Source organism: Anabrus simplex, chromosome 2 (genome assembly GCF_040414725.1).
Source record: "Anabrus simplex isolate iqAnaSimp1 chromosome 2, ASM4041472v1, whole genome shotgun sequence".
Lineage (NCBI taxonomy): Eukaryota > Metazoa > Arthropoda > Insecta > Orthoptera > Tettigoniidae > Anabrus > Anabrus simplex.
Window position 1 is genome coordinate 170,443,480 of NC_090266.1, and position 20,293 is coordinate 170,463,772.

Sequence of the window (20,293 nt, forward strand, 5' to 3'; positions counted from 1 at the left end):
CTAATAACTGGCGGTGACTTTTTTCCCAACAATGAAGGTCAGATGGATGCCCTAATATAAGCCTACACTCGGTTTTCCTGGAAACAAGATATTTGGAGAATGGAATGTGTAAAATATTACCTTAAGTCGCCAGCATTTCTCTGGCGCCTACAGCTGTAAAAATTGAGAGAAAGGGGGAGGGGAGAATTTTCCATTAAAAGTATTCATAGCGTTCATAACGTGCAGTACACCGATACATTCCAGTAGGCTACCACTTTGAAAACGCCTCAAATTAAATCACATGTGTCAGTTAATTTATATAGTAGCCGAGTTTGATGGTTTCTGCTGATGGAAGCATACTATATCGGAAGTTGTGCGAAACCAAAGTATCGAATGAAAGACTGTTTAGTGCGACGCAGGATATTGATCACCAGAAGCATGTGCGTGCAACTGAGAGTGCATCAAAGAAAGCTGCAGTTCATCGCTTGCCAATTTCTGCTGCTTCGACATCCACGAAGTCCTCACAGTTCAGTCAGAATGTAAAGTCTCTAATGCAAAATTGCGTAGATGTTTGGAAAACACGAAATACCAGACGAGTCGACTTAACGTAAGAATTATGTACCATAGTGCTGCGAAGAAACATGAAATAAAATAAGATGCAACACTCTCGGGATGAAGATACGGGTTCTATGGATAAGATCACTGACGCTGTAGAGCTCTACGTGCCAACGTTGTGATTGAAACATCAGAATTTGATAGACCAGGTGAAATACTTTTACTGACCACCGAAGTATTAGAAAAGACCAATTATTCGACGATATCCAAACTATTTAACAGTATTTAACAGTCCTAAGTATCTTCTGTGGCCTGAGGGCACACAACATAATAAAGCGCTTTTATTTTTAAGTGACGCAGCACCATGTCGATAGTCGCAAGTGAATCCGTCCAGTCACTGGCGTGAGCGGAAATATCGGTCAGTAGTGGAAATATAGCCATTTGCTTTACGTCGTCCCGACACAGATAGGTCTTATGGCAACGACGGAGCAGGAAAGGCCTACGAATGGGAAGGAAGCGACCGTGGCCTTAATTAAGGTACAGCCCCAGCATTTGCCTGGTGTGAAAATGGGAAACCACAGAAAACCATATTCAGGGCTGCCGACAGTGGGGCTCGAACCCACTATCTGCCGTATGCGAGCTCACAGCTGCGTGCCCCTAAACCGCACGGCCAACTCGCCCGGTGGGAAATACAGCAAGGAAATCCATGTTGTAATAGTTACCTTTTATTCGAGAATGAGAACGTGACAATATTCCAAAAATAAAATAACACAACATGTTTAAAAACAGTGATTTCTGTAGCTGTCTGTTCCATCAAGGAGTGTAGCTAAAGTATTCGTCCACTTGTACTTCACACGCACTTGACTCGCAGAACAAATCTCATCAGTATCCAGCCAAATTTCCACTGGCAGCAATGACAGTTCGAAGCCTTTTCGGCATGAACTGAACCAGTTTTGTCGTGATTTCTGAGCCTATCTTCTGCTATTCTTCAAGAAAGTTTGGTTTTCATCATTTCTTAGTTTTTCCTATTTTGCTGCCATCTCTGTTTCAGTTCCGCCATTAAATGCTCTATGGGGTTTAAATCTGGCGACTAGAGTGGTGTTTGCAGCACATAAGGTGTACTGTAAAGCAACCATTGCTTTACAACCCATTCATGAAATAAAAAGTCTGTACTTCCATAATATCACAACTCAACACAATCTCAGTAAACTACATAAAGAAACGACACTCAACACATTGTTTACTCCCTCCTTCTTGTTCAGTGGGGCTCGAACCCACTATCTACCGGATGCGAGCTCACAGCTGCGCGCCCCTAAACTGCATTCATTTTTCGACACTGGGAATCAGATGCTGCTTTAAAATGTCCAAATACACCATCCTATCCATGGTTGCAGGTATTATGCAGAAGTGCTTACACCGGCCTCCGACATACACCCCGTATGATTAACTGTAGACTGAAGGATTTTAATATGGATTTCCTCGTTCTTCTTTCTCCACACACGACGCTTTGCGGATGTATCAAACAAGCCGAATATACATTTATGCACGAATAACACTCGTTTCCAGAATGTATGTGGCTTGGTTTTTGAAACTCCAACCTCTTTCCATTTGTTTACCTTACTTATGCAGGGTTTCTTTTTGCTTATAAAGAAAGCCTTTCATACCAGCTCTGTGAAACACTCGTCGTACAGTATCGGTAATGATGTTCGCCCCACTTCACGATTCTACAAGTGCTCACAGTACAGGACCAGAAACATGTGAATGTTGGGACACGGTGCGTAGGCCGCATCTGTCTTCGCGTTGTGTGAGCTGCCTAGGGCGTCCTGATTGCGGTTTATTTATTACAGTTGAAGTGGTTTTGAACCTGTGAATAATACCTTCTACTGTTGATCGTGGTATTCCCGTCTTCTCAACAATGTATTGTTGCGAATATCCTTCTGTATGGAGTTAACAATTCGCTCCCGTCCGACGAGTGTTTTCCTTGTCTTACCCATTCTAGCTCTGAAGGTGATGACGTATTGCGCCATCAGCACGTATTGTTCGCAAGAACCCTGACCACTGATCTCTATACAGACCCTGACTCGTGTATTTCCTCATGTTATGATGTTAGACATCACAGAAGACATAGCGGACGAATACTTCCGCGTTGCCGTTTATTACGCTACGTTCGTACATTATAGGATTATTAACAGAAACAGAGGTACACGTAGGATATTATAATACCATTATATTCCGCCTTCAATCAATCAATCAATCAATCAATCAATCAATCAATCAATCAATCAATCAATCAATCAATCAATCAATCACTACTGATCTGCATTTAGGGTAGTCGCCCAGGTGGCAGATTCCCTATCTGTTGTTTTCCTAGTCTTTTCTTAAATGATTCCTATAAACGAATATTTGCCCCAATTTGTCCTCTTGAATTCCAACTTTATCTTCATATTGTGATCTTTCCTACTTTTAAAGACACCACTAAAACTTATTCGTCTACTCATGTAATTCCACGCCATCTCGGAACATACCACTTAGTTAAGCAGCTCGTCTCCTTTCTCCCAAGTCCTCCCAGCCCAAACTTTGCATCATTTTTGTAACGTTACTCTTTTGTCGGAAATCACCCAGAACAAATCGAGCTGCTTTTCTTTGGATTTTTTCCAGTTCTTGAATCAAGTAATCCTGGTGAGGGTCCCATACACTGGAACCATACTCTAGTTGGGGTCTTAACAGAGACTTATATGCCCTCTTCTTTACATCCTTACTACAATCCCTAAATACCTCCATAACCATGTGCAGAGATATGTGCCCTTTATTTACAATCATATTTATGTGATTACCCCAATGAAGATCTTTCCTAGGTACTTACAATGATCCCCAAAAGGAACTTTCACCCCATCAATGCAGTAATTAAAACTGAGGGGAAATTTCCTATTTGTGAAACTCACAACCTGACTTTTAACCCCGTTTATCATCATGCCTACTGTCCATCTCACAACATTATCAAGGTCATTTTGCAGTTGCTCACAATCTTGTAACTTATTTATTACTCTGTACAGAATAACATCGTCTGCAAAATGCCTTATCTCTGATTCCACTTCCTTACACATATCATTGATATATATAAGAAAATATAAAGGTCCAATAATACTGTCTGGAGGAATTCCCCTCTTAATTATTACAGGGACAAATAAAGCCTTGCCTACCAGTACTCTAATTCTCTGAGTTCTATTTTCTAGAAACATAGCCACCCATTCAGTCACTCTTTTGTCAAGTTCAATTGCACTCATTTTTGCCAGTAGTCTCCCATGATCTACCCTATCAAATGCCTTAGATAAGTCAATTGCAATACAGTCCATTTGACCTACTGAATCCAGGATATCTGCTATATCTTGCTGGAATCCTACAAGGTGAGCTTCAGTGGAATATCCCTTCCTAAACCCAAACTGCCTTCTATCAAACCAGTTATTAATTTTGCAAGCACATCTAGTATAATCAGAAAGAATGCTTTCCCAAAGCTTACATGCAATGCATGTCAAACTGACTGGCCTGTAATTTTCAGCTTTATGTCTGTGAAGCTTTCCTTTATACACAGGGGCTACTATAGCAACTCTCCATTCATTTGATATAGCTCCTTCATACAAACAATAATCAAATAAGTACTTCAGATATGGTACTCTATCCCAACCCATTGTCTTTAGTATATCTCCCGAAACCTTATCAATTCCAGCTGCTTTTCTAGTTTTTAACTTTTGTATCTTACTGTAAATGTCATTGCTGTCATAGGTAAATTTTAATTTATCTTTAGTATTAGTCACTTAATGTTAATTTGCTAGATACTATCTTCGAGGGCTTTGTGAAGGCATTCGGATGCCCTTTTACCAAAGTGTTTATCACACCAGTGAGTGGACGGATACTTTTGCGACTATCTGTATATAGTATGAGCAGGTAATTAATTCAAGGCACTTAACTCTAAAAGGGTAAATGTCACATGCCTAGCACATGAGCTACATATATGTTTTGTGAAGAAGTGCACGCAAATTAACCCAACATAGACAGACTTGTGCTAACGTTAAAAAAGTCCTTTTAAATGCACCATCACCAGTTACACATTTCAATGTCAATGTTTACAGTCTGTCAATGTTGTACATCAACTTATAACTGGCACTATCCTCTCCTTAGATCTCATTCTGGATATTATTATATTGATGTTAGCATTGATCATGACAGCTGAAAGGTGAAGAAATATCTGATCTGATTGGGAAGCTCTCTGCTGAGTAATTTTCTTAACAATGATACAATTTCTCAATTGACCTGTCAACAAAAGGTACACTACTTAGTTCTTACATATGACTATGAACCAATCAATAAATAAACACTGTCTACTTCAAGGGTAATAGCAAATCTCTGTGTTTACTGAATAATGCAGTACTGAAGGTCATCAAGAGCAATGCTTTCAAAACATAATTTGAGCCAACTTAATTTCTGATCATACTACAGCAATATTTCACAGCTTTCTAAAGACCTCCAAATGTCTTCTTATGCACTGGTATAAATGATCTCATATCTGAACATATCGACACACTGCATTTTATACTGGTGTAAAGGACACATTGAATAATTGTACAACTTAACATCATAGTCGGAAAGATCATGACCAAATAGGAGAAGAGTTACAAGCAAGATAACTATAATTAGGACTCACCCTGGCTGAGACTGCATGATCATTCCTTGCACTGCAAAAAGGAAAAAAAAAAGTGGTGTTAGATACATGATGTAACTTTTTCAACATCAGCATGCACACACAGTTTCATTTGATAAATACTGAATAGATTAAATCACCTCTCAGGCTAATTGAAACTAATCTGGTCGCCTATGATACTACAGGGTGTAGTCGCTTAAGTGTGGCCAGTATCCAGAAATCGGGAGATCGTGGGTTCGAACCCCACTGTCGGCAGCCCTGAAGATGGTTTTCCGTGGTTTCCCATTTTCACACCAGGCAAATGCTGGGGCTGTACCTTAATTAAGGCCACGGCCGCTTCCTTCCCACTCTTAGGCCTTTCCTATCCCATCGTCGCCATAAGACATATCGGTGTCGGTGCGACGTAAAGCAAAAAAAAATGAATTAAAAAAAAGATACTACAGGAACTAAAGATTTATGCTGTGACAGGAAAGGAAAACCTGTCAATCAGAGCAGAAAGTGGCTGAATACAATTTAAGGAAAAATAATGGGCTATCAATAAATAAGGGTAAGAAAAGAGGATTGGATTGAAAATAAGAAATCTTGTGCTAGAAGTTTAGTTACAATTCCAATTAACAAGACATAGACAAGGATTATGAATTCAATCTAGTGATCGCAATGCCATGCATTCACCAAGAGAGAGAGAGAGAGAGAGAGAGAGAGAGAGAGAGAGAGAGAGAGAGAGCTCAAAATGGGGAATAAAGTTAGCTTAACTGGAGGAAACTGTATAGCTTGCAGAATTTATGATGTTTACTATGGTACAATGGCTCCAAAATTCATGAAATGGATCAGGAATAATGGCACTGTGAAAGGTCATCTATGTGTAGACAGAGGGGCAGTAGTCTGGTTCCTTGGTTGAACGGTCAGCGTCAAGGCCTTCGTTTCAGACGGTCTCGGGTTCGACTCCCAGCCAGGTTGGGGATTTTAATCATGTATGGTTAATTCCATTGACTCAGGGACTGCGAATTTCATCCACACAAAACACATTACACTAGTCTACCAACCATCACAGTGCGTGGGAAAAGCTGTAGAAAAAGAAGAAGAAGAAAACAGGGAGGTAGTATGGTATAACATACACTTTACAATTTTACGTATGTCCAATGAACCTGCTTCAGAAATGGGCTACTTTCAATTTATGGCAACATTACTACAATTTGCACTTCACTGAAAGTACTCGAACATCACTCAACTTAAGCCTCTTGTTACAACAAAGGAAAAACGAACGAATAAATGTCAGTAAGAGGAAATTATCAATAGTAGAGGTTCATCTATGATCATCAGCATTGGCGAGTTACGTTGGGATATTAGTGTAGATGAAGGTCAAGCATTTCTACACAAAATATTGAGCAATATGTTTTCACGAAATGTAGACGTCGATGAAGATGCAATCATCAATTTGTTATTTCTCGAATATCTAAATAGTAAATCTGAATGTTATGTTCGTTAGTTCGATCACATACAGGACAGTTGTTTTCCAATTTTCCTTCATTCGTTTCTGATCACTCAATAGGAGGGTGGTCTTAATTTTTGCCCAGCGGAATTGCAATTAACGTTGAATGCGACACTTGTCTGAAATCCCTGCGCAGGCGTCTGAGCGCTCTCACTAGAATACGGTAAAGTTTTCACTTACTTCAGAAATGCGCGTGAATAGTATGAGTAAGTACCGAAGCATGTTTCATATTAGAAGCCCCACAGACATTCATACAGAACACGAAAAAAAGTGTCATACAATTGATAGGCCTAAACGAAGTTCGCCCTCAGCGTGAAACAAGACTTTCACTCAGCTGTAAGCGACAATTTTAAAAATATTCGAAATAAAGTTCCCCTGAAGATATCAACATTTCTCTTTCATCGATTTCATCAGCATTAAAGAAGTCAGGATTCTCAAACTAAAAATCCTGCTTTTCATCCCCCGTGCCCAAGTATGTTTGTAAACGTGGGTTTGTTTAGTTCGTTCTTTCCGAATGCAGCCAGTGTAATTTCACGAAAGTTGACGATGAATATTAGTTTCTTTGTATAAGAGTCAGTGAGCATTTAGGATATTTAATTATACGTAGTAATGCGAGAATATGGAAGGGAGGGCGTGATTAGCTCAGTGGCTTAGCTGATGGCTTCCCACCCGGAAGGCCTGAAGCTCGAATCCCGGTCGATAGTGGGGTGAGATTTTCAACTAAAAAAGCACGTGGCATCAGGAAGGGCATCCGGCCTTAACCCCAAGAACCAAAATGTGCATAGGTGGTTCCAGCAACCACGCGGAAGAAGTTTTAATGTGAGAAGGTCTTTGTTTTGAAATAGGTCGCTCGTGCTGTGCATCGGATTGTAAGTCTAACTACTGCAATGCCACACATACCACTATTTTTAAGTTTCCAAAGGAAACAACATTAAGAGAAAAATGAGTTAGGAATATACATCGTGACTATTTCGGAGTCAATGATAAAACTGTAGTGAACATACATCATCCTGAAAACAAATGTGTGATTAGGGAAGACGTTTTCCCAATTCTAAATGGTGAACCTATTCGTGTTCCTTGAAAAATTCCAAAAATAAGTAATGATACTTACCCCACAATTTTCTCTACCATCATACCTAATAGTGAGGCTTAGCAAAGAAAGGGAAGATCCTGAAGAACGCGAGCAATATATATTACAGAGAGATGAGGATAATTTTAATGAATGGTGTGAACAGGATACTATTGCAAATTATGACTCTTTCATAAGTGAAATGAAGGGTAGGCAGGTAAATCCATTCACAATTATTGTGAAGGAAGACTATGTAATTTTCGTTAAAAGGGATGATAAATGGTTATGGTGATGTTCCATCAGTGTCTATGTGCTTCCAAGTATCAAGTGATTTATATGTACATGTATTTTACCAGAATCTGTGCTTGCTAAGGGAATAATCTGGCTGGATCTTGGAGTGTAAAAGAAACAAAATCTATACGTGACAGATGGAGCAAGCTGGAAAATATGAAGAGTAGTCCTGCCAATTATGATGAAATTGTATCTCTCTCTCTCTCTTAAGGAGTAACTTCATTCATAAATTTTAAGAAAGAGAGCTTGCTACTCGATGACAATACGATGAATGTAGAGAGGGCTGGAAGGATAAAATGATGTGAAATCGAAGAGAGAATGTTATTATCTGACTGTGAAATTTCTAAATAATCAACTGGTTCTCTCTTACTGTGAGGCTGTCCATTTCTTGTAGTACTGTAAATGTGATTCCAGTAGATTATATGTGATGAGCAGTTGTTGGCTTTGATCATACATCCAACAGTGATTGCACGTTTGATGTAACATTGAACGTGATAAATTACCACCATTGGCATAATATGGACGTAATAATTTCGTGTTAGGCAATAGCAACCGTCTGGGTGAAAAATGAAATGTCGTATGGCTTTTAGTGCCGGGATATCCCAGGACGGGTTTGGCTCGCCAGGTGCAGGTCTTTCTATTTGACTCCCGTAGGCGACCTGCGCGTCGTGATGAGAATGAAATGATGATGAAGACAACACATACACCCAGCCCCCGGGCCATTGGAATTAACCAATTAAGGTTAAAATCCCCGACCCGGCCGGGAATCGAACCCGGGTCCCTCTGAACCGAAGGCCAGTACGCTGACCGTTCAGCCAACGAGTCGGACAACAGTCTGGGCAATGCGGCCGCAATGTTTTTTTTTAATATATATATATTACCGTCGGAGTATTGGAGTTGGTCTTGATGGTACACTGTATTATTTAATGAAAAATAATCCTTGAACCTTTAGTGTGCGACTGTTGTTGGATTTCCCTTGGTGTCTGGTGGTGTTTGTTTTATTAATGGGTATGACTGTAATTATGTTAGGACTCAATTAGGATATATGCCGGCTCCGTGGTGTAGGGGTAGCGTGTCTGCCTCTTACCCGGAGGCCCCGGGTTCGATTCCCGGCCAGGACAGGGATTTTTACCTGGACCTGAGGGCTGGTTCGAGATCCACTCAGCCTACGTGCTAGCCCCGGTCTAGAAAGCCAAGAAGATTCGTCTTGCTGACCACACGACACCTCGTAATCTGCAGGCCTTCGGGGCTGAGCAGCGACGCTCGATAGGCCAAGGCCCTTTAAGGTCTGTAGTGCAATGGGCTTTGGTTTTAGGATACATACCTTAGAACTTAATAATGCGTCATATCCCGCATTTTCCTGGAGAGAGTAGGGGGTTTTTTTTGTTTTTGCTATTGGCTTTATGTCGCACCGACACAGATAGGTCGATGGGACAGGAAAGGGCTAGGACTGGGAAGGAAGCGGCCGTGGCCTTAATTAAGGTACAGCCCCAGCATTTGCCTGGTGTGAACATGGGAAACCACGGAAAACCATCTTCAGGGCTGCCGACAGTGGGGTTCGAACCCACTATCTCCCGAATACTGGATACTGGCCGCACTTAAGCGACTGCAGCTATCGAGCTCGGTGAGAGTACAGTTAACATATCTGCGGAAATCGCATTTTTTAAAAAACGCTGAAATCACCGTGATTCAAATATTGGTTTTGGGAACTCTAGATCCTCAAGTCTTGTACTCTACCATTTGAAGCATGCCAGTGGATTTTTTTAATTTATTTGTTTGCCAGTGGTTTAACGTTTAACGTTGCACGTTTTCGGACGGGAAAGGGGTAGGATTGGGAAGGAACCGGCCGTGGCTTAATTAACGTACAGCTTGGTGTGAAAATGCGAAACCACGGACATCCATCTTCAGGGTTGCCGACGGCGGGATTCGAACTATTTTATAATGTGCATAGGAGTAACATGTAACTAATGTTAAACAGAAGACAGTACTTTCAGCATTTTAGGATGAGGAAAATCAAGTATTCAATGCAAGTGCGTGAAACGGCTCACGCACATCTCTCTAGCTCTACTTCCCCGAATATTATTACAAGGAATGGTGACTACTGAATGGCAAGATATAATTAAGAAATAACCCTAACCGGTATATAAATATTTCCTTTGGATTTTTTGTACTTCAATACTGTGTCAACATTCCCACTTCTCCCACGTATTTATTTCTAGAGAGCAAAATTCCACAGAAATCATTACTGTCCCTGACAGGAGAATTACGAGTAGGGGTCTAGTATACCAGAGTGGGACGGTGAGGGCCTTGCAACACCCGGCGCGCGTTGTGGCAGCGGGCTGAACTATTTTAGTACGACTTTGGATCGCATTACAGGAACCCATTTTAGGAGCATGGGATTTCTAAGTTTAACACACCATTCCCCCCGCTTTGCGGCCCCACGGGCACGATGTGAAGTCATCCGCTCACCACATCTGCTAAGACGCAAGGTACCTGAATCACAGGCATAAATCGAAACTTACATAATATATGAACATATAGAAATGTCAGTAACGAAATATAATTATGATATATATTATGATGCATAATAAGAATAAATACGATGGTTTGTCATTAGCCGTAACTATATTATGATTTGTTTTAAATCGTCTAGTTTACTCACATAATTACGAAAGAAATGTTAACAAAAGTGGCTATCGTAATGTATTTTCAATAAATACTTTTAGGACATAGGACTTCTAAGAAATGAATGTGACTTCACTGACTATTATGGTGACCATAGAAAATGTCATATGAAAATAGTGTGTTTATCTTGCCAATATTTCATCGAGAACATCGAGAACGCTTCATTACAAGTCGAGATTCAGGTGAAACATAGATACACTAAATTCAGTACCATATAAAGCGTAAATTAATTTAACAAAGTTCTTCCTCCTTCAAGGGCACTATTGTCTGAACCCCAACAACAAGCCATTAACACAGGAAGCGTTAATTACTTGAACTTTTTCCAAGACGTGTTAATTGAGGAGAACGTAACAGTAGGCAACAATTCTCATACTCGAAAGTTAAACAGTAAATTTCGTATTTCATTTCATGCTTATTTAACACATCGCAACCAGAACTGGTCGAAAAAATGTGCATCTAACGTGAGCATACAGTTGATCTCGAGAATGTATCTATACACAAGTTGTATGCCGGTGCAAATTCACACAAATAAAATAATTCAAAGTATCATGACATGATTTCGAGAGAAATATAAGTAGTCAAATATATACACGTAAATGGAAACTTTCATAATAGACTTTTTTCCGATTATTGTTTTACCTTTCAAGAACATGAAATGCAGTTCTACTCTGTTCTTGTATTTCTCACTGACAGTTATAATTCGGATCATTAATGTCTACCTTCTGTACGATTCGAATAATATTCCTTTTATGTCCCACTAACTACTTTTGACGGTTTTCGGAGACGTCGAGGTGTCAGAATTTTGTCCCTCGGGAGTTCTTTTACGTGCCAGTAAGTCTACCGATACGATGCTGACGTATTTGAGCACCTTAAAATACCACCGAACAGAGCCAGGATCGAAATTGCCAAACTGGGGTCAGATAGCTAGCGCCTCAACCGTCTGAGCCACTCAGCCCGGCTGATAGATTCTCTGCAACATTATTATTCGCAGTAGGCCTTCTCAACAATATATATCTTAAATATCTCGGTTTCCTTCATTAAAAGGAATTTATCTTTTGCGTGGCACAACAATGTCTAAGAACCTGTAGATATCTTCCCTTCAACTAGAATTATTCCAAACATCGTGGAGTTCCAGGCAACAATTTATTAGTCTGGAAAGAAGGCGCGGAAACTAACTACAGATCGTGAAGAACGTTAGGCCTACTAACTATTGAGATCAGTAGAGGGCATGATAAAACCTTTAATTAGCATCAATGTTCACTACTCACCGACCTCATCCACTTTATCGATACTACTTAGGGCAGTGATAGGATTCTGAGCATAGCTGTATCTCCGGTAAATACGCTCGAATGATGCAGTTCGAGAAAGAAGTTGGCAAGGAAATGGCGGGCATGCAAGTATATCCAACTGATTCTCGCCCACAACACAGGAACAAAATGGAAGAATAAATGTATCCAGCAAAACCGAAGCGGAAGGTATTGGATGCCTTAAGTTAGGCATGTCAGCCACAATCTCCACGTGAGTTGCCCCTGAGCGTGAAGGTCTAGCTTCAAGTAAACGTATACCGACCAGGATACGAAACTTACGACACCCTGTTGGTATTGTTTCTATTTAATTTACGGGGTTGTAAACATCACTGGTCATCAGCACCGTATAGTGGAAGAAAGAAGTAGGGCCTATATCAAGAGATAATCTGTAATAATATAGGCGGTTGCGTGCAAGTCAGAGGATCAGTGCTTGGTATAAGAAATTATGCTTGCTGGAGTTCCATGTAAAGGATATGGACATCGAGATTAACAGCCAATCAATCAATCAATCAATCAATCAATCAATCAATCAATCAATGATGCGCTTTTAGGGCTGTCACCCAGGTGACAGATTCTCAATCAATCGTTTATCTAGTCTTTTCTTCTGTATTTAGTCCATCTGATGTCTTTGTGATTGATAACATGTAGGCAGTGGTGTCTGTATAGGAATATGTATTAGTAATTCGCTCGACCTAAGACTGGGAATGAAAAGACCGTGGCTTACATGAAACACGCAATCCCGGCATTCACCTAGAAAAATGGAAAATAAATTCCTAGGATGGTTGAGAATAGGATTCGAATCCTTTCTTCTTCTCAGGTATGCTCACGAGTCTGTGTGTGTGCTATTGCACACTCTCAATGAAGTGTTAAAGTAGCCAAAGAGATGGAAGTCGAACTCTGTCCAACTTGACGGAAAGCAATTATGCTAGCTCCTACACCAGTAGTTCCCAAATCTTTCCACCCAGCGCCCCACACCTCATTTCTTGTAGTTCTGCAAATCCCCATCCCCCCACCACCCCCGCCACCAAGGACCGCCACCTCCGTCACTACCAGCCGCTATTACAAATTTCTTTCTCAGAAACGTGTATATTTTACAATGTAAAATAAATGAGAGGAAATCAAAATTCACAAAGTACAGGAATTCATTTTAACAAAACCTAAGGTGGGTGGCTGAAACAAAAATATAAAATGAAGTATAAAAATAATCTTACGTGAACAAAGTCTATATCAAATCCATATCTGAAGAGAAGTTTAAATAAATGTAACTATAAGAATTACTTCCACTCACATCAATTTTCCTTAAAATGTTTTAAAAGCAACCATTTGCCTTGAAGAAGCGAACTTGTGCTTCAGAGACAAAACTGGAAGAGACATGTTGGGATAATGGACGAAAGTATACCGAAACAATCTCTACACGAGCCCACTGGGAAAAGATCTACTGGCAGTCGCTGCCAACTTTACGAAAAAAACTTACAAGTTTCAATGCCGTATGTATATGAATTTCTCTATTTATCAGGTAACATGTTTCTTTTTTCTTCTGAGTAAGTTGTGTGTGCCCTCTTGTAAATATCTCACGCCCTCCCCCAGGGGGCGGGCGCCCCCCAGTTTGGGAACCAGAGCTCTAGACCATCGAAAACATAACTTAGGTTCTATCCCAGCATTTACCTGGAGTGAATCTGGGGAAATCTAGGAAACTACACACAGATTAGCTGCCCCGCACCATAATCGAATCTAGGATCTCGAATTATACAGTTCTTCGATCCTATTGTAGATGAGATTGGCCGAGCAAGTTGGCCATGCGGTTAGGGGCGGGCAGCTGTGAGCTTGCATTCGGGAGATACTGGGTTCGAACCCCACTGTCGGCAGACCTGAAGATGGTATTTCGTGGTTTCTCATTTTCACACCAGGCAAACTTTAATCAAGGCCACGGCCGCTTCCTTCCCATTCCTAGCTCTTTCCTATCCTATCGTCGCCATAAAACCTATCTGTGTCGGGGCGACGTAAAGCAACTTGTAAAAAAAAGATTGAATTGCACGGCTACAAATGTGGGTAAACGGCACCTTCTAATGGAATATAACATTTCATAAATCTCGAACATCTGTACGTACTGTAATACATTCAAGCATGGGCATGAAACAGTTCATGTTGATTATGATTACCCATCCTGCCACATGGTATTCCCAGTAGCACTACCCGACCCCAGGAGCTGGACACTTTGGAAACTGGGTTTGACAGCTGACCTACAAAATTGTCGCTATCATTGAGCTGCCAACTCATTTCCACTCCATTTCTCAGGCTCTTATTAACTGCAGCATTAAGCTGAACTTCATCCTTCAAACTATTCACTCATTTTACAATGTGTGCCGCAATCACATTACTGCGTTATGGCTCAAGTAGTTCAAAATTTTTAAAAAATGATTAATTAAATTAGATGCACTATTCTGACTAAGAAATGCCCAACAGGCGGAAGTCCTCGTAGAGTATATCTCACTCCAATTACTATGAACGATAAACTAGCTTTCTTTTAACCGAGCTTGATAGCTGCAGTCGCTTAAGTGCGGCCAGTATCCAGTATTCGGGAAATAGTAGGTTCGAACCCCACTGTCGGCAGCCCTGTAAATGGTCTTCCGTGGTTTCCCATTTTCACACCAGGCAAATGCTGGGGCTGTACCTTAATTAAGGCCACGGCCACTTCCTTCCCACTCCTAGCCCTTTCCTGTCCCATCGTCGCCATAAGACCTCTGCGTGTCGGTGCGACGTAAAGCAACTAGCAAAGCTTTCTTTAAGAACTATAAACAGATCAACCGAGCAGAGGCAAAACAAGTCCCGAAATTACAAGAAAGCGAAGCAACTGACGGTTTTCCTTATAGTGATGTTTAAGAAGACAGGTGCGAGAATACTCATTATAAGTTTCATTGTTCCCAGATCATTTCTATCCTACTTTCAGGACAAGTAACCTACAGTATTCAATTTCTGCGGCTCCCCGCCCGCAATTAGTATGTCTTACAAATATAGCAGAAATTTCCACTGGTGAAACTGCTTAAAGCGTAACTTTCATTAACGTAAAAAAACATCATAAAACTACCTCTCATAAAACCAACAGGGAAGGGAAGACCAGCTTATTTAAAGCTGGGGGATCGCGACTGATCCCTAAACATAATGGAAAGTCTAAGTTCCCGATGAGAGAATTCGATTGTTTTTCATCTTACACTTTCTTGCTGGACGTAAGGCAAGAGGTACCAATAAGGCCATAGAGAAGAAGGCAACAGCGAAATTCATGGGCGGGTACAACACGACAAGCTCGTCACACTACATGCCTTCCGATACAAATGTAATTGTTCTTGTATGTAAAGTAGAGCAGCACACAATACGAAATCTGGAGATGAACTTCACCATCCGTGCACACGGAATTCAACCCCTCCTGTCATTTCGATGATGACATCACATTTCAGTTTATGACTTGTCCAGCGACAAAGCATGGAAACAGAGATCAGGATCTGTGCCATTCCCAGTAACATTTGAGTTCACTGCCCGGATACGGAACTGAATGGGTCGTTATAACCTAGAATCGGTCATCCGAAAAAATCAATCACAATTACCATTGGGCTGGTCGTATTTAGGCTAGTAATTTGGACGGCTTTTGCTCTACAACGATGTCATGAACTATGTATGTTAACTGCTACCATGTTTTCGGAATTTCTCCTTTTAAAACAAAGGCATACATACATTATCATTATAGACTGTTATGCCTTTCAGCGTTCAGTCTGCAAGCCTCTGTGAATTTACTAAACGTCGCCTCAATCGTCGATCTGCAACTAATGTTGTGGCCTCATTTAGTTCTATACCTCTTATCTTTAAATCGTTAGAAACCGAGTCTAACCATCGTCGTCTTGGTCTCCCTCTACTTCTCTTACCCTCCATAGCAGAGTCCATTAGTCTCCTAGGTAACCTATCCTCCTCCATTCGCCTCACATGACCCCACTACCGAAGCCGGTTTATGCGTACAGCTTCATCCATCGAGTTCATTCCTAAATTAGCCTTTATCTCCTCATTCCGAGTACCCTCCTGCTATTGATCCCATCTGTTTGTACCAGCAATCATTCTTGCTACTTTCATGCCTGTTACTTCTAACTTATGAATAAGATATCCTGAGTCCACCCAACTTTCGCTCCCGTAAAGCAAAGTTGGTCTGGAAACAGACCGATGTAAAGATAGTTTCGTCTGGGAGCTGACTTCCTTCTTACAGAATACTGCTGATCGCAACTGCGAGCTCACTGCATTCACTTTACTACACCTTGATTCAATCTCACTTACTATATTACCATCCTGGGAGAACACAAAACCTAAATACTTGAAATTATTGACCTGTTCTAGCTTTGTATCACCAATCTGACATTCAATTCGGTTGAATTTCTTACCTACTGGCATCAATTTAGCCTTCGAGAGGCTAATTTTCATACCATACTCATTGCACCTATTTTCAAGTTCCAAGATATTAGACTGCAGGCTTTCGGCACAGTCTGCCATTAAGACCAAGTCGTCAGCATAGGCCAAACTGCTTACTACATTTCCACCTAACTGAATCCCTCCCTGCCATTTTATACCTTTCAGCAGATGATCCATGTAAACTACGAACAGCAAAGGTAGAAGATTACAGCCTTGTCTAACCCCTGTAATTACCCTGAACCAAGAACTCATTCTAGCATCAATTCTCACTGAAGCCTAATTGTCAACATAAATGCCTTTGATTGATTTTAATAATCTACCTTTAATTCCATAGTCCCCCAGTACAGTGAACATCTTTTCCCTCGGTACCCTGTCATATGCTTTCTCTAGATCTACGAAACAAAAACACAACTGCGTATTCCTCTCGTAGCATTTTTCAATTAAACTTACCTGGCTCATACTGAAAATCTGATCCTGACAGCCTCTCTGTGGTCTGAAACCACACTGGTTTTCATCCAACTTCCTCTCAACGACAGGTCGCACCCTCCCTTCCAAGATGCCAGTGAATACTTTGCCTGGTATACTAATCAATGAGATACCTCGATAGTTGTTGCAATCATTCCTGTTCCCTTGCTTATAGATAGGTACAATTACTGCTTTTGTCCAATCTGAAGGTACCTTACCAACACTCCACGCTAATTTTACAACTCTATGAAGCCATTTCATCCCTGCCTTCCCACTATACTTCACTATTTCAGGTCTAATTTCATCTATTCCTGCTGTCTTATGACAATGGAGTTTATTTACCATCCTTTCCACTTCCTCAAGCATAATTTCACCAACATCATTTTCCTCCTCCCCATGAGCTTGGTTGTTTGCAACACCACCAGGATGATTTCCTTTTACAATGAGAAGATGTTCAAAATATTCCCTCCACCTCTCCAGTGATTCTCTGGGATCTATTATGAGTTCACCTGAATTACTCAAAACACTGTTCATTTCCTTTTTCCCTCCCTTCCTAAGACTCTTTATTACCGTCCAGAAAGGTTTCCCTGCTGCTTGACCTAGCTGTTCCAGGTTATTACCAAAATCATCCCATTACTTCTTTTTGGATTCAACAACTATTTGTTTCGCTCTGTTTCTTTCATCTACGTACAATTCTCTATCTGTATCGGCCCTTGTTTGGAGCCATTTCTGATAAGCCTTCTTTTTACGTTTACAAGCTGCTCTCACTTCATCATTCCACCAAGATGTTCGCTTTTTCCCGTCTTTACACACAGTCGTTCCTAGACATTCCCTTGCTGTTTCTACTACAGCATCCCTGTGTGCCACCCATTCACTTTCTATATCCTGAACCTGCTTACTGTTCGAAACTTCTCACTAATCATATTCATGTACTTCTGTCTAATTTCCTCGTCCTGGATATTTTCTACCCTTATTCGTTTGCAGACAGATTTCACTTTCTCTACCCTAGGCCTAGAGATACTTAGTTCACTACAGATCAGATAGTGGTCTGTATCATCGAAAAATCTGCGAAAAACTCGTACATTCCTAACAGATTTCCTGAATTCAAAGTATGTTAAGATATAGTCTATTATGGATCTAGTACCCCTAGCCTCCCATGTGTAGTGGTGAATAGCCTTATGCTTGAAGAATGTATTAGTAACAGCTAAACCCATACTAGCACAGAAGTCCAGCAAACGCTTTCCATTCCCATTAGCTTCCATATCTTTCCCACATTTACCAATCACCCTTTCGTATCCTTCAGTTCTATTCCCAACTCTCGCATTGAAATCGCCCATTAACACTATTCTATCCTTGCTGTTGACCCTGACCACGATGTCACTCAATGCTTCATAAAACTTGTCAACTTCATCCTCATCTGCACCCTCACATGATGAATACACGGACACAATTCTTGTCCTAATTCCTCCAACTGACAAATCTACCCACATCATTTGCTCATTTACATGCCTAACAGAAACTATGTTGCATGCAATGGTATTCCTGATAAACAGCCCTACCCCAGACTCTGCCCTTCCCTTTCTAACACCCGTCAAGTACACTTTATAATCTCCTATCTCTTCCTCGTTATCTCCCCTTACCCGAATATCACTTACCCCTAGCACATCCAGATGAATCCTCTTTGCTGACTCAGCCAGTTCTACTTTCTTTCTTCCATAGGCCCCATTAATATTGATAGCTCCCCATCGAATTCCATTTCATTCGCCAAGTTGTTTCCAAGGAGTCCCTCGCCTGTCAAATGGGAGTGGGGCTCCATTACTCCCATAGGTCCGAGGCTTCCTTAAAATGTTCTAAGCTTGGTAAATTCATGAAGCAGGATGCTACCCTACTTGCACATAGTCCAAGTGAGGATCTCTCCTCTAACAGGTTATGGACCACCGGTGAATCGTATAGTCCTAGCCGTCTGAGCACAAGGAGGGCCATGACTCAGAATATGTCCGAGATGCCCACTCTCATTCCATAGCAACTGGTATCCCAACTCTCAGGACCACTTACTAGGCCACTCAGCCGTTGCCCATGGTTCACAAACTAGGACGTGACTACAGTAACCCACAAACATGAAGCATAAACAAAGTCAAAGGGTAAGAAATCCTTCCAAAATCACAAAGTTCAGGTTTCAAATAAAACCAACACTAAGAGTACCTGAAGAACGTAATGCTTAATATTCTAATCTTACAAAAGTTATTCTCAAAATCTTGCACTGAATCTGTCTCTTACACGTTCAATATTCAGCAATTTCCAAGGATTTTAATTTTGGTCTGAGGACAGGAATGGGATTCAATTGATCTTGTGAGGTCAACTGATGAACTGTCAGATATGAGAGGCAAAGGATCAGGTCAAAGTAAACAAGCAATATGGCTGAGGAAGTCATAATACTAAGTTATACTCCAATACCTGCATGCTACCTGAGTAAGCAGTAGTTGTGTTGGTAGAGTTTAACAATTTAAGAAATAATTATATATCAGTACCTAACTTGGACAAACAGGATGTTCTTCATCTCTTCTTAGAAGAGATGCCACATTATTACAGGACGTTAAAAAGGAAGGGCGAAGAATATATCCTCTATTCAATTCACTGTAAATTATTCAATAATAGTCTCATCACGGCAGCTCAATCCATTTTTGCAGAGTTCCCGTACCCGCATAACCTTTGGTGGTGCTATTTACAGATTCAACCATAGGTTATAAACTTCGAATGGTTCTGATCCGTATTCAACCAGCTTCTGGATTGAGGGCTTAACAGACTTATTAATCTCTTTCCCTCCTGAGAAATAATCATTATAATGAGTTACCCTAAACTCAAAATAACTTTTATAAAGATAGTTCTCTTACTACTTCAGTCTCTCCAAAACTGACATTTAATATTTAACATAAACAATACCTACCCGATGATAACATCACTTTTCAGTTTTGGACTTGTCCAGGGACATAGCATGAAAACAGGGATTGAAATCTGTGTCATTTTCTACTCCAAGTACAGGACAGAACAATGAGACAGAAAAGAACATCCAAGAGAATACACAAATTATGATGCAATAATTTTCAATCTGACTGTTACTGCAGAACACCTACCGACATTTTGTTTAAAATCTTTCTGAAGAAACGTCACACTTTATAATAAATTAAATCTGTTACCAGTCACAATTTTTATTGAATCTTCTTCACAACATGTTTTAGTCACAGGCAAGGCCTAAACAAATCATGGATTTTTTTTTAAATGTCACACTCTTGGGGTTCAGTTTATTTAGTTCC

General features: G+C 40.6%; 1 protein-coding gene across 1 annotated transcript in view; it reads right to left on the minus strand.

The window, feature by feature from the left end:
* Window positions 1-20,293, minus strand: part of sls (sallimus) — a 281,400-nt gene that overhangs the window by 217,666 nt on the left and 43,441 nt on the right. The window contains exon 2 of the mRNA XM_068226121.1: window positions 5,234-5,264. Coding sequence (XP_068082222.1) covers window positions 5,234-5,264 — 31 coding nt within the window. The remainder of the gene's footprint in view (window positions 1-5,233; window positions 5,265-20,293) is intronic.